Source organism: Macaca nemestrina, chromosome 4, assembly GCF_043159975.1.
Source record: "Macaca nemestrina isolate mMacNem1 chromosome 4, mMacNem.hap1, whole genome shotgun sequence".
Classification (NCBI taxonomy): Eukaryota; Metazoa; Chordata; class Mammalia; order Primates; family Cercopithecidae; genus Macaca; species Macaca nemestrina.
The window spans coordinates 103,254,118-103,270,487 of NC_092128.1; the positions used below are offsets into that span (position 1 = coordinate 103,254,118).

Here is a 16,370-nt window from a genome sequence, read left to right on the forward strand (position 1 = left end):
AATTCTGGATTTTATCCAAGACCACCAAGGTAGTACCTCTAAAAGTCTGCAATAGCTTCAGCATTACTGGGCATGGGGTGCCTCCTAGTGCAGATACAGCTGCAGTGACCAGAAACTTAGATCACAACACTGAAGTCCCTTTGAATACCTGGAAAGCCTTTCCAAGAAGGATGGGTACAAACAAGCCCAGACTGCAAAAACTACAATAAATACCTAACTCTTCAATGCCCAGACACTGACAAACATCCACAAGCATCAAGACCATCCAGGAAAACATGACCTCACCAAACAAACTAAATAAGGCACTAGGGGGCCAATCCTGGAGAGACAGAGATATGTGGCCTTTCAGACAGAGAATTCAAAATAGCTGTGCTGAGGAAACTCAAAGGAATTCAAGATAACACAGAGAACGAATTGGTAATCCTATCGGATAAAGTTAACAAATAAACTGAAATAATTAAAAAGAATCAAGCAGAAATTCTGGAGCTGAAAACTGCAACTGACATACTGAAGAATGCATCCGTCTCTTAATAGCAGAACTGATCAAGCAGAAGAAAGAATTAGTGAGCTTGAAGACAAGGAGTTAGAGAGAGAGATAGCAGTAGGAAGTTTATTCAAAAGTATAACAGAGAACCTCTCAAAGCTAGGGAAAATATCAATATTCAAGCACAAGAAGGTTCTAGAACATCAAGCAGATTTAACCCAAGGCTAACTCAAGTCATTTAATATCAAACTCCCAAAGTTCAAGGATAAAGAAAGGATCCTAAAAGCAGCAAGAGAAAAGAAACAAAAAACATACAATGGAGCTCTAATACATCTGGCAGCAGACTTTTCAGTTGAAACCTTAACAGGCCAGGAGAGCATGTCATGACACACTTAAAGTGAAGGAAAAAACCTTTTACCCGAGAGTAGTGTATCCAGAGAAAATGTCCTTCAAACCTAAAGGAGAAGACTTTCCCAGACAAACAAAAGCTGTGAAATTTGATCAACACCAGACCTATCCTACAATAAATGCTAAAGGAAATTCTTCAATCTGAACGAAAAGGACATTAATAAGGAAGAAAGAATTGGAAGGTACAAAATTCACTGGTAATAGTACGTAAACAGAAAAACACAGAATATTATAGCAGTGTAATTATGGTATATAAACTACTTATAGGATAAGTAGGAAGACAAAAAGATGAACCAATAAAAAATAACTACAACAACTTTTGAAGAGACAGACAGTACAATAAGATATAAATAGAAATAACAAAAAGGTAAAAAGTAGGGAGATGAAGTTAAAGTTTAGAATTTTTATTAGCTTTCCTTTGGCTTATTTGTTTATGCAATCAGTGTTGTCATCAGTTTAAAATAATGGGTTATAAGATATTATTTGCAAGTCTCATGGTAAACTCAAGTTTAAAAACATACAATGGATATGCAAAAAATAAAAAGCAATAAGTTAAAACACACCACCAGAGAAAATCACCTTCAATGAAAGACAAAGAGGAAAGAAGAGAAGACCACAAAACGATGAGAAAACAAATAACGAAATGGCAGGGGTAAGTCCGTATCAATAATAAAACTGAATGTAAATGGACTAAACTCTCCAACCAAAAGACAAAGAGTGACTGAATAAGAAAACAAAACCCTAAGAATCTGTTTCACCTACAAGAAACACACTTTACTTGTAAAGGCAAATATAGACTGAAAACAAAGGGATGGAAAATTATATTCCATGCCAATGGAAACCATAGAAGAACAAGAATAGTCATACTTATATCAGACACAATAGATTACAAGACAAAAACTATAAAAAGAGACAAAGAAGGTCATTATATAATGATAAAGGAGTTAATTCAGCAAGAGTATATAACAGTTGTAAATATACATACACCCAATACTGGAGCACCCAGATACATAAAGCAAATATTATCAGAGCAAAAGAGAGAGACAGATCCAAATACAATAATAGCCTGACACTTCAACACCCCACCTTCAGCAGTGGACAGGTCATCTAGACAGAAAATCAATGAAGAAACACTAAACTTAATCTGCACTATAGATCAAAAGGACCTAATAGATACTTACAGAACATTTCATCCAACAGCTACAGAATACACATCCTTCTCCTCAGCACATGGATCATTCCTCAAGGATAGACCACAAAACAAGGATAGGCCACAAAACAAGTCTGAAAACATTTTTAAAAATGGAAACAATATCATGTATCTTTTCTGACCACACTGGAAAAAAACTAGAAATCAGTAGTAAAAGGAATTTTGGAAATTCTACAAACATAGAAATTAAAAAATATGCTCCTGAATGACCAGTTGGTTAATAAAGAAATTAAGAAGGAAATTGAAAATTTTCTTGAAACAAATGATAATGAAAACACAACATATCAAAACCTATGGGATACAGCAAAAGCAGTATTAAAGAAGGAAGTCTATAGCTATAGGTGCCTACATCAAAAAAGAAGAAAAAGGCAAACAAAACCCAAAGTTAGTAGGAAAAATAAAATAATAAAGATCAGAGCAGAAATAAATGAAATTGCAATGAAGAAAACAATATAAAAGATAAACTGGTTTTCTGAAAAGACAAAATTAACAAACCTTTAGCCAGACTAAGAAAAAAAGAGAGAAGGCCCAAATAAATAAAATCAGAGATTTAAAAAAAAGGAGACATTACAACCAATATCGCAGAAATTAAAGGATCATTAGAGACTACCATGAGCAACTATATGCCAATAAATTGGAAAACCTAGAAATGGATAAATCCCTAGATACATAAAACCTACCAAGATTGAACTATATAGAAATCCAAAACCTGAACAGACCAATCACAAGTAATGAGATCAAATCTCTAATGAAAAGTCTCTCAGCAAAGAAAAGCCCAGGACCCGATGGCTTCACTGCTGAATTTTATCAAACATTTAAAGAAGAACTAATATCAATCCTACTCTAACGATTCCAGGAAATAGAGGAGGAGGGAATACTTCCAAACCCGTGGTATGAGACCAATATCACTTTAATACCAAAACCATACAAAGACCCATCAAAAAAAGAAAACTATGGGCCAATATCTCTGATTAATGTTAATGCAAAAATCCTCAACAAAATGCTAGCAAACTGAATTCAATAACACATTAAAAAGATTGTTCATCATGACCAAATAGGATCTATCTCAGGGACACAAAGATGGTTCAACACAGCAAATCAATGTGATACGTCATATCAACACAATGAAGGGGAAAAAATCATATGATCATCTCATCTCCATAGATGCAGAAAAATCATTTGATAAAATTCAACATCCTTTCATGATAAAAACCTTCAAAAAAACTGGGTATAGAAGGAACATTAATCAACATAATAGAAGCCATATATAGCAGACGCACAGCTAGTATCATACTGAGTGAGGAAACAGTGAAAGTCTTTCTTCTGAGATCTGGGACATGACAAGGATGCTCACTTTTTACCACATTATTCAACATAGTATTGGAAATCCTAGCTAGAGCAATCAGACAAGAGAAAGAAATAAAGGGCATCCAAATTTGAAAGGAAGAGGTCAAATTATCATTGTTTGCAGATGATATGATCTTATATTTAGAAACAACTAAAGTCTCCACCAAAAAAACTGTTAGAACTGACAAATTCAGTAATGTTGTAGCATACAAAATCAGACAAAAATCATTAACATTTCTATATGCCAACAGAGAACAATCTGAAAAAGAAAATTTAAAAAGTAATTCCATTTACAGTACCCACATATAAAATTAAATACCTATAAATTAACTAAAGAAATGAAAGGTCTCTAGAATAAAAGCTATACAAAACTGGAGAAAGAAATTGAAGCAGACACAAAAAATGGAAAGCTATTCCATGTTCAAGCATTGGAAGAATCAGTATTGTTAAAATGTCCATACTATTCAAAGCACTCTACAGATTCAATGCAATCCCCATCAAACTACGAATGATATTCCTCACACAATCCTTATTTATATGAAAACACAAAAGACCTAGAATAGCTAAAGCTACCCTGAGCAAGAACAACAAAACTGAAGGAATCACAATACCTGACTTCAAATTATACTACAGAAGTATAGTAACCAAAACATCACGGTACTGCCATAAAAACAGACACACAGACCAGTGGAACAGAGTGGAGAACCCAGAAAGAAATCCATACATCTACAGTAAACTCATTTTTTATAGCAGTCCCAAAAACATACACTGGGGAAAGGGCAATCTCTTCAATAAACGGTGCTGGGAAAACTGGATATCCATATGCGGAAGAATGAATGTACACCCCTATCTCATGCCATATACAAAATTCAAATCCAAATGGATTAAAGACTTAAATCGAAGACCTCAAACTCTGAAATTACTACAAGAAAACTTTGGGGAAACTCTCCAGGACTTTGGATTGGGCAAAGATTTCTTGAGTAAATACCCGCGAAGCACAGGCAACCAAAGCAAAAATGAACAAATGGGATCACATCAAGTGTAAAAGCTTCTGCACAGCAAAGGAAACAATCAGCAAAGTGAAGAGACAACCCAAAGAATGGGCGAAAATATTTGCAAACTACCAATCTGACAAGGAATTAACAACCAGAATATACAAGGAACTCAAACAACTCTGTAGGGAAAAAAAAAAAATCTAAAAGTCTACTTAAAAATGGGCAAAAGATCTGAATAGACATTTCTCAAAAGAAAACATACAAGTCACAAACAGCTACACGAGAAGGTGCTCAACATCACTGATGATCAGAGAAATGCAAATTAAAAACTACAGCGAAATAGCATCTCACTCCAGTTAAAATGGCTATTACTCAAAAGACAGGCAATAACAAATGGCTGTTATCCAAAAGACAGGAAAAGATGTGGAGAAAAGGGAACTCTCGTACACTTTTGGTGAAAATGTAAATTAGTACAACCACTATGTAGAAGAATTTGGAGGTTCCTCAAAAAACTAAAAATAGAGTTACCAAATGATCCAGCAATCCTACTCTTAGATATATACCCCAAAGAAAGGAAATAAATGTTTAGAAGAGTTATCTGCACTCCCGTGTTTATTGCAGCACTTCTCACAATCGCCTAGATTTGGAAGCAACCTAAGTGTCCATCAGCAGGTGAATGGATAAAGAAAATGTGGTACACTGACACAATGCAGTGCTATTCAGCCATAAAAAAGAATGAGATCCTGTCATAAAAAAAGAATGAGATCCTATCCATAACATGGATGGAACTGGAGTCCTTTACATTAATTGAAATAAGCCAGGTACAGAAAGACAAAGTTTGCATGTTCTTACTTATTTGTGGGAGCTAAAAATTAAAAGAGTTGAACTTAGGGAGATCAAGAATAGAATGAGGGTTACCAGAGGCTGGGAAGGATAGTGAGGGGGTAGAGGGGAAGTGAGGATGGTTAATGTGCACAAACAAAATAGAAAGAAAGGATAAGATGTAGTGTTTGGTAACACAGAAGGGTGACTATAGTTAACAAAATTTAATTGTACAATTGAAAGTAACTGAGAGAGTATTACTGGATTGTTTGTAACACAAAGGATCAATGCTTCAGGTGATGGATACTCCATTTACCCTGATGTGATTATTACACATTGTATGCCTGTATCAAAATATCCCATCTACCCCATAAATATACACACCTGCTATGTACCCACATAAATTAAAAACTTTGAGAACCCTGAGTGTTTCCTTTCCAATATAACTAAGCATTCTAAAAGCAACTTTGAATGAAAATTTCTTTATATGCCTCAAATTTGAAAATATGTAAGCCAATCAAAGAATGTGTATTTATTATTGGAGACTCAATAATTAATGATGACAAGCTGTTAAGGTAGAGAAGTGGTTCTCAAGCAGGCATGATTTTGCTCCCTAGGGAGCACTGTCAACTCTGGAGACATTTTTGGATGTCATGCTATGGGGAGGAGGGAGGAGATGCTGTTGGCATCTTGTAGATAGAGGCCAAGGATTTCTTGTAATACACAGGACAGCCTCAATGTCAACAGTGCTAAGGTTGGGAAATGCTGGGCAAGAAGAACTGAAAGCCCAGGGCCAGGGTCTTCCAGAAAAAACTAGGCACACCTGTCCAGCAAGAGCTGGACCCACTGAGTTGTCGTCTATGGCAGACAAAGAGGAAGAAATACCCTCCCCCTCCACCTTCTGTTTTTTTGGCCGTGAAGTCAATGAGCATAACAAAGAAATATCAGATATTTTCCTATCACCGTATGGAAGTTTCCATTTAGCCTACACACAGATTAGAAAAATGTATTCCCCTGACTTGACAGAGCCCCCTTTGTACATAGCATGATGAGTGGACCACAAGCTGGATTTAAGCTTTCACTTATCCTCTCAATTGGTCACCTTTGTGCAGTGCACAAACTATACAACCTTATATGGCAGACCTCAACATAAGCACCAGTTCCATTAATACTACAAAACTTCATACAGCTTTTAATATGTGGTAACCATGAGATAACTCATAATAAGAGTAATTAAAAGGAGAACAAGACAGATTGAAAAGAAGAGGCATCTAAAAGTGAGATAGGGGTTTGTGGCAGTTATCTTAGAAGGATAAGTTGCCAAATGTAGGCTCTCTGTAAGGAACCCAATACAAACACCAGAACAAAGAAAGACACAAGAAAAGATTAAAAGGGCAGCTATCTTTAAAAGCTTGGGAAAAATAGCCATAACTGGGGAGGGGCAAGAGAGAGTAAAGAAAGGGAGTGATTATCTTGAGCTTCTATGTGGAAAAAGTCTGTTGGGGATTACTTTTAAAATTCGAATTAAACTGGCTTGGCAGTTTAATGAGGCGCTGTCACCTACACCCTTTGAAAGCTATAGACCAAATATCTTAGTTAATGCCTATAAAGATTTACCTTAATGATGGTTAATTAGCAAAAAAGTGGCTATCAAATAAGAAATAAGAGGAAACAAGCTCAGGAGTCATAAGAAAATTTAAATAAACCATAGTGAAGAACTCGTACCAGAGAAAGTTTCTAAATATCAAAAATAATCTTAGATTTACAAATTTAGTTACAGAAAATGTTATAGAATATACTTATTCTCTGGAAAGGTATTTAAAAATATCTATCTGCTTGAGATAGTTCTGAATAAAGACAGAAAGAAAAGAAGGTAAGCTAAAAAGAAAATTTTGGAGTATTTAAAAGTCGGGTGTATACTATCTCTATGAGATGATTTTGTGAAGAAAATAGAATATCCAAGACTTTAACTCTTCTGCCAATGACCTGTTTACAGAATTAGAGGAGAGGGCACTGATTGGAGTGACAGAAGCGGTGCCAGTTCTCCCCACCATCAAAAGTATCTTCTGCTGTGCCTGGCACAAGGTGTGAAATTTCATTTTTAAAGATTTATTTCTTTGATTTGTCATTGTTATGGTTAAAATGCTATAGTGCTCTCTGAGAGTTAAAGGACATAACTTGTGAAAAATCATTAATTTCCTGGTGCTAATTTAAATTTGATAATTATCTGGGAGGGGCTTAAAGGGGGCGCAAAATTGTGTTTTGGAAGGGTTTAATTGATTGACATTGCAATAGTCTGCTCAAAGTCTGTGAGAATATGAATGTCTATTTGTAAATCTGTCATACACACATAAACACATATATCAGAAATAAGAATTATATAGTATACACAAATGTGTTTGTGAGTATGTTTGCGCAAAACTAGGCATATAACCAAAATACCTACACACCTGGTGTGGTATTGTATTTGATCCACTGTAAAAGTTCTTCCTGAGGCAAATTATTAAATTCTCCTATTATGCTCCATTGATTATGGAGGTTTGCATAACCTTGTATTGACATCACTGTTAGAATGCCAAAGATAACATTCTCAAAACGAACTCTGCGAAAAAGCCAGCCAAAGAGCTGAAACGACAGAAATCATTTATTTATAGTTCTTATAATGAAGCGTACTGTAGGGTCAACAATAAATTCTCACCTTGTTACTCAAACCAATGTGAATTACCCTTTGATATCAGCACACACGTATACAGAATTACCATCTCCGGTTGTTTCTAAAGCAACGAATATGTTAGCATTACAGGGCTCAGGTGAAAACGGAACTTTCTCTCCCCTGGGAAGAATTAAGGAAGGAATGCCTGATCCTTCTAGTACTAATTTACTACCAGGGATTAAAATAAACAAATCACAGCTGTGAAACATCTTAGAACTAAATCCTTTCATCCTTGGCTGCCTTTTGTGGACATCGTTAGTAGACAGGGAAGCCCTATTAGCTTGACATATATAGATTCTTCTCAGGAAAACAGGCATTATGGTATTTTAAGGCTATACACTCATAATCAAAACTAAGTAAGGTGTTTGTAGAAATACCTCTGGCCCAATATTCTAGCTAATTTATCTAGTTCTTTTGTATGTTAGATACAGTGATAGAACCCCAGAATTTCTTACAGATTCTTTGAGCCAAACAGGACCGTACTAGAGCAATTACTCTGCATCTGCTCTGGTATTGGATGAGCACTTCAGGGTACTTTTTTTTTTTTTTAGAGGTAGTCTCACTCTGTCTCCCAGGCTGGAGTGCAGTGGTGCGACCTCAGCTCACTTCCACCTCTGCTTCCTGGGTTCAAGCAATTTTCCTGCCTCAGCGTCCTGAGTAGCTGGGATTACAGGCACACACCACCATGCCCGGCTAATTTTTGTATTTTAGTAGAGACAGGGTTTCACCATGTTGGCCAGGCTGGTCTTGAACTCCTGACCTCAAGTGATCTGCCCACCTTGGCCTTCCAAAGTGCTGGGATTTCAGCTGTGAGCCACTGTGCCTGGCCACCAGGAAACTTTTTTTTTTTTTTTTTTTTGAAACAGAGTCTCACTCTGTCACCCAGGTTAGAGTGTTGTGGTGCAATCTTGGCTGACTGCAGCCTCTGCCTCCCAGGTAAGCGATTCTCCTGCCTCAGCCTCCCAAGTAGCTAGAATTACAGGCACTTGCCACCATGCCTAGCTAATTTTTGTATTTTTAGTAGAGATGGGGTTTTACCATGTTGGCCAGGAAGGTCTCGAACTCCTAGCCTCAAGTGATCCACCCATCTAGGCCTCCCAAAGTGCTGGGATTACAGGTGTGAGTCACTGCGCCAGGCACTCTTACACAAACCTGAACTCCAAAAGGTTATGTTCATGGACAGGATATTAACAGAGGGGAAATATTTGCCTAATCGCTTGTTATAGAACTATCAATTAAAATCTAGAAATACTTTTCAAAGCCACTTGAAACTGCTTTTCTTGCTTATAGTGAATCATTAAGTAATATTTTAAATCATTTAAGTTAGTTAAGTTAAAAACATTTAGTGTGTTTATATTTTGAATTAGTTGGCAAAGCCGCAGTAATTATAAGTGTAGCTGCTATAGCTGAGGTCGCACCCCTGCACTCCAGCCTGGAAGACAGAGTGAGACTCCGTCTCAAAAAAAAAAAAAAAAAAAAGTACCCTGGAGTACTCAGTCTGAAACTTTTGAGTACCAATATGATGTTCAAAGGTTATGCTTGTATTGTTATAAAAGAATGAATCCCTTACCCGCCGAGAGCATATCAAGGAAGCCATAACACACATGTGTGGCGTCAAGAACAGCTTTAGCCTCATAATTAAAATGGCAAGGGCAGTAAACGCTAACAACTGCAACGTGTGAAAAGCCAGCTATAAAAACACAAATAAGACAAAATCATATTTTTGCTTTTCATATTTTTAAATTAATGAAGTATATTAAAACTGTATTATTCATTAAGACAAGGACCTTCTAACTTAGTAATGAGCCTATTAGCATTCATTCATTCAGCAACAATTTATCGAACGCCTACTATGTTCCAGGTCCTCTTCTGGGTGCTTCAGATACAACAGTGAGCAATTTCTGCCCTTGTATTGTATTTAAGTACATTTAGTAATGAAAGACAGACAATACATAGACATAGCAAATAAATAAATACATTACATAGTCTACTGTAAGGCAATAAGTGCAGCCGGCAAGAAAATGGAGCAGGCAGAGGAGCCAGGGAGAGCAGGAGGTGGTGCGAGGAGGCGGAGGACCAACACAGTGGGCCTCACTGTAAAGTGACAAAGTTACCAATGCATCCCTGATGCAAACATCTGAAATCTACAATGCTCCAAAATCTGAAACTTTTGAGTACCAATATGATGTTCAAAGGTTATGCTAAAACAAATGCTCATTGAAGCATTTTGGATTTTGGATTTTCAGATTAGGGATCTCAGCTAAGTAACTACAGTATAAATATTCCAAAATTCAATAAAATCTGAAATCTGAAACGCCTCTAGTCCTAAGCATTTTGGATAAAGGATACTCAACATGTGTCATAAACTATCCCTATTAAGTTCAAATTCAGTTACCCACTCCTGTCAATTTGACCTTTACCTCAACACCCACTTAAAGTTCTATCAAATAGGAAATTATTTCCAGCCCACACTGATCTTTTCCTTTTTATGCCACAAAATGATTTTGCACCATATAAAATGTTGTCTTATTTGTCTCCTTTGTAAACTTACACATACTGAAAGGCAGGAACATTACTTTAGTATCTTTTGAGTCCTTCAACACTTCTGAGCTTGTCGCTGACTGACCAGCAAATCTACGTGGTGGCAGATGGCCACCAGTCACAGGGCGAGGGGTGCCTGCCCTAATGGACTGTAGCTGATTAGCTCAGCAGGCTAGAAACCAAATGCTTGTTATTGTTAAATGAATGCAATTTAATTTAATTCTGTACTATAGTCACAAATCAGCCTTCTAGCTTTTAAATCCTTATTACTATTCAAAAGTAAGAGCAGATGAAAGAGCGAGAAGGATCAGCAGAAATGTATCACCAATGCTGACAACTCACGACTGATGGTGCGTCAGCAGCAGGTTATACCTTTGTCAATTATCTTCAAACTAGAATGTAATACACAAGTCTACCAGAGATTAAAATGAAAGCTTTACCTCACCGTGTTCAAGGAGCTTTTTTCTAGAATAAAACAAAAATATTATCTATTTACTGATGTCTCTTATACTATGAATACATAAAAATAAGCTTCATTTGTTTGATCTTAGATTTTAAAAATCTGAATATCTCTAAACTACTTAGGAACATACATAAAAATAAAAATATCAGATAATACTACAAAAATTACAACAATTTAAAAGTCATAATTTATAGTCATCATACTCAAGATATGTCAAAAATTTGTTCTTTGGTTAAAACAAAATAGATTTTACAGACCCCTGGAGACTGTACCTCTCATGAATAAATGAATAGGATGACCTTCTATTAAACCTATATATACAGTGTATACAATACTTTAGATGACCACTGTTAAAACTTTTGAGTTGTTTTCATTTTTCACAATTACAAATAACATAAACACTCGTGCATAAAACTTTGTAAGCATCTCTGAATATTTCCTTAGCATAAATTTCCAGCAGAAAAATTGGGTAAAACATAAATATTTTTAGTTTCAGAAAAGTTATCCCTTTACAAAACACTTACAGTACACCTACTGTATTCTAGGCACTGTGCAACGAAATGAATACCACAGTCCCAGCTTATCCTCCGATCCTCACTTTCCACAGTTTCAGTTACCTGTGGTCAACTGCAGTCCAAAAATATTAAACGAAAAGTTCCAGGAAATAAACAATTCCTAAGTTTTAAATTGTGCACCATACTGAATAGTGAAATCTCAAGTCATCCTGCTTCATCCTACCTGGGACGTGACTCACCCCTTTGTCCAGCATATCCATGCTGTATACGTCACCAGCCTGTTAGTCACATAGTTACCATATCAGTTATCAGATGGACTCTGGTGGTAGCTCAGTGCTTGTTTTCATGTAACCCTTTTTCTGACTTAATAATGGCCCCAAAGTGCAGGAGCAATGATGCTGGCAGTTGAGATATGCCAAAGAGAAGCTGTAAAGTGCTTTCTTTAAGAGAAAAGGTGAAAGTTCTCAAAAGAAAAAACATCATATGCTGTGGTTGCTAAGATTTACAGTAAGAATAAATCTATCCATGAAATTGTGAAGAAGAAAAAATTAATGCTAGTTTTGCTGTTGCATCTACAACTGCAAAAGTTATGGCCACAGTCCATGATAAGTACTTAGTTAAGATGGAAAAGGCATTAAATTTGAGGGTGGAAGACATGAACAGAAATGTGTTCCAATGATGGCAATCCGGTGTGTTACTCTCTGCAGTTTCAAGCATCCACTGGGGGTCTTGGGATGCATTGCCCTGAGATAAGGGCAACTGCTGTGCAGCATGAACAGTATGGACACAACACTTACCTTCATGGAGTTTCTATTAGAGTAAGACAAGAGGTAGGAGGCTGCCTATTTTATTCTTCTCTTGAAAAGACTGGGTATTTTACTTTTATGAAAGGTTTTATAGCCTGCAGGGGCATTCTGATACGGATTTTGGGGGTGTAGAGAGAAATAAGTGTAGAAACTAAATTCAGAGGTACACAGACCCATAGGTTTTTTTTAAAAGAGAAGTCAGGGGAAGGTCTCTTAAGATAGTAGTGGAGCCCAGATTATTCTATCTGCCTTGTAGCTCCTACCCTTTGTATGCAGTAGTTTTTTTTTACACAGAAGACGGGAAGGTCTCTTAAGGTAATAGTGGAGACCAAATTATTCTATCTCCCTTGTAGCTCCTTCCCTGGGCATGCAGTTAACAGAGTGCGGTTTCCCCACTTGTCCCGAAATCTTCTAGGCACAACAGATTCCTGTAGTGAGCTGCATGCAAGGAAGAAGCCTGGTAGGTGAGTAATTATTATAATCACCAAGAACTCTGAAAGTAACTACTGATACTTTATTTAAATCAGGTAGCTAATTAAAAATGTGATTATACAACCAAATCCCAAGACACAAATAGCATGAAAAGGAAACATCAAAATAAATGAGTAAAAAACTTGACCTCTCATGAAATGGCTAATGCAAATGAAAACTCCAGTTATTATTTTCACAGAAGTTTAAGAGGATAATGCATCCATATAATTAAAATAGGCTTCAGTGAAAAGGAGTTTTCAGAAATTCTAAGAAAAATATATTTGCCTAATTTAAAGCCTCAAAAGGAGGTTGAAGAGCAACATGTACACAGCTGAAGTTGACAGTATTAAAGACTCAGCGATGATATTCTCTGACAACACAGAAAGAAAAGAAATAGATAGTATGATAAAAGCAGTAACAGAAATTCAAAAAAGAGAGGCTAAAGTGAAAGAATAAGAGAACAACAACGCACATACATCACCCCTCCAAACCTTATAAATTTCCAGAGAGAAAAACTATATAGGAATTTTCATCTGTAATGCTCAATGCTAGAACACAAAGAAGCAATGTCATCAAAATGTTGACTGAAACCCACAAATATCTATAAACCTATCTATCCATCAAATGAGGGCAAAATAAAGCCATTTTTCAGGTGAGAAAGCACCCAGAAAGCATGCCAATTCTACATGTCAAGGAAAAATAAATCAGTAAAATTTGAAGTCAAGTCCAAAGATTCCTGGTGTCTTTAATGTAAATGTTTAGAGACTTCTTAAAACATAACAGATAAGACAACAATCTAGAAGTAAATTTCAGCATAACCTGGAAGGAGAGGGTGCGTAGGCAGGGACAAGTAACAATATTCCGACAGCTCAGGGCTGAAGCAAGCAGGTCCTCTAAGTACAGAGCCTGAGTATGAATTCTGCCTCCACTACTCACTAGCTGTGTGCCTTTCGGAAAATTACTTACCTTCTTACTGGTTTCCTCATCTGTAAATAATGGGAATAACTGACTCCCTTCTCACAAGATGGTTGTGAGGATTTACTGAGTTAATACTGGTAAGAAACTTAAAATACTGTCAGACACACAGAAAATAATAACTGTTAGCTACTATCGGTGGTGGTAACAGGTTTTAGATGCTGATGAATTCTTAATATCAAGATGAATATATTTGCTAATAATTTAAGAAAAATCACCAGGAAATACAGAAATAGGATATAGCTAACAATTCAGCAAGTATCAAGAAAATAATTTTTGAAAAGCACAATGAATAGAAAACATAAAATCAGACGGCAGAAAGAAGTACAAACACAGCAGTTATCACAGTTAATATGAAAATGGGTTAAATTCACCAATTAGAAAATGAGTATTAGAGGAATTTGAATAGAAAAAATATAATAATGAGAAATATACCTAAACCAAAATGTCACAAAAATGTTAAAAAATAAATAAATAAATAAATACAGGTAAACCAGGCAAATCTATAAAAAAGAAAGCAGATGTGGCAATATTAATTTTCTACAAGGAAAAATTTACAGCAAAAACCACTAAGTGAAGCAAAGAATATCCTTTATAATAATCAAAAGTACAATCCTATAATAATCATGCAATGAACAACAGCACTATCTATATAAAGCAAACACTATTAAAATTACAAGACAATTTTGAAAAATTCATTTTTAATGTTGTATGTGAAGATAGCATTCTAAGAAAACAGATAAAGTAGAAAAATAAGTTGGTGTACTAGACCATTTAGGATAGCACATTAATAACATGATAATAACATGTAACATTGAACTTCCCCCAAATAAGGAATGAACATTTAAAAAAATCCTCATAGAGCATTTACTAAAACTGAACATCCATCTCAATAAATAGCAAGTTAATTTTAAAGGCAAAATATACAACAGAAGAAACTAGTTAGACATTTTTAAAAATTATTATTATTATTATTTTGGAGACGGAGTCTCACTCTGTTGCCAGGCTGGAGTGCAGTGACGATCTTGGCTCACTGCAACCTCCATCTGCTGGGTTCCAGGGATTCTCCTTCCTCAACCTCCCAAGTAGCTGGAACTACAGGTGCGTGCCACCACGCCTGGCTAATTTTTGTATTTTTAGTAGAGACGGCGTTTCGCTGTGTTGGCCAGGATGGTCTCGATCTCCTGACCTCGTGATCCACCCACCTCAGCCTCCCAAAGTGCTGGGATTACAGGCATGAGCCACCACACCCGGCCTAAAACTAGTTAGACATTTTAGGACATTCTTCTAAATGATTTTGGATTAAATGATCAAAACTCAAATCACAGACTACACGGAAATAACATTAATGGTAATGCTACACACATCGTGGGATGCAGTGTGAGTTTTCTTCAGAGAAAAAGTTATAACTTTTAAATGTATTTACTAGGACACAATAATGATTGATAATAAATGATGTGAACTTTAAACACAGAAAAACAACAAAAGTGCGCCAAAAGAAAAACTAAGGACATAAAAATATAAGCAGAGGTTAATAAAATGGAGAACCTTCATAAATATAATAAAACCAAAAGCTGGTTTTATGAAAAATCCAAAACAGAATTACCCTGTTATGGACTAACGCAGCTGGCGACTTTCCGTTGAAGCCAATGTTCATTTACCACTTTGAAAATCCTGAGGCCTTTTTTCAGAATTATGCTAAATCTACTCTGCCTCTACTCTACAAATGGAACAACAAAGCCTAGATGACAGCACATCTGTCACAGCATGATTTACTGAATATTTTAAACCCACTCTTGAGACCTACTTCTCAGAAAAAAGATTCCTTTCAAAATATTATTGCTCATTAACAATGCAGCTGGTCACCCAAGAGTTCTGATAGAGATGGACAAGGAGATTAAGGTTGCAGGAAAGCAGTCTGGATCAAGGAGTCATTTCAACTTTCAAGTCTTATTATTTAAGAAATATATTTCATAAGGCTATAGCTGTCATAGATAGTGATTCCTCTGATGGATTTGGGTAAATTGAAAACCTTCTGGAAAGGATTCACCATTCTAGATGCCATTAAGGATATTTGTGATTCATGGATGGAGGTCAAAATACTAACATCAATAAGAGATGGGAAGCAGTTGATTCCAACTTATTTTCTACTTTATCTGTTATTTTCTTAGAATGTTTTCTTCTCATATAACATTAAAAATGATTCCAACCCTCATGGGTGACTCTGAGGGGTCCAAGACTTCAGCAGAGGAAGTCACTGCAGATGTGGTGGAAACAGCAAGAGAACTAGAATTAGAAGTGGAGCCTCAAGACGTGGCTGAATTGCTGCAATCTCACGATAAAACTTGAATGGATGAGGAGTCACTTATTATGGATAAGCAAAGAGAGTGATTTCTTGAGATGGAACCTACTCCTGGTGAACATGCTGTGAACATTGTTGAAATGAAAGCAAAGGATTCAGAATATGACATAAACTTGGTTGATAAAGCGTGGCAGGGTTTGAGAGGACTGACTCCAATTTTGAAAGTAGTTCTATGGTGGGTAAAATGCTATCAAACAGCATTGTATGCTACCGAGAAGTTTTTCACGAAAGGAAGAGTCAATCAATGTGGCAAACTTC

The 16,370-nt window shown here is 36.1% G+C and overlaps 1 protein-coding gene across 12 annotated transcripts in view; it reads right to left on the reverse strand.

The window, feature by feature from the left end:
* LOC105475836 (probable C-mannosyltransferase DPY19L2) overlaps positions 1-16,370 on the reverse strand; it is a 126,047-nt gene that overhangs the window by 15,448 nt on the left and 94,229 nt on the right. For 10 of the 12 annotated variants that reach the window (XM_071095012.1, XM_071095013.1, XM_071095014.1 and 7 more), the window contains 3 exons: positions 10,961-10,985; positions 9,550-9,669; positions 7,717-7,891 (listed from right to left, as the gene is read on the reverse strand). The exons of the other annotated variants lie outside the window; for them this stretch is intronic. In XM_071095012.1, coding sequence (XP_070951113.1) covers positions 7,717-7,891; positions 9,550-9,669; positions 10,961-10,985 — 320 coding nt within the window. The remainder of the gene's footprint in view (positions 1-7,716; positions 7,892-9,549; positions 9,670-10,960; positions 10,986-16,370) is intronic. 12 annotated transcript variants of the gene reach the window in all.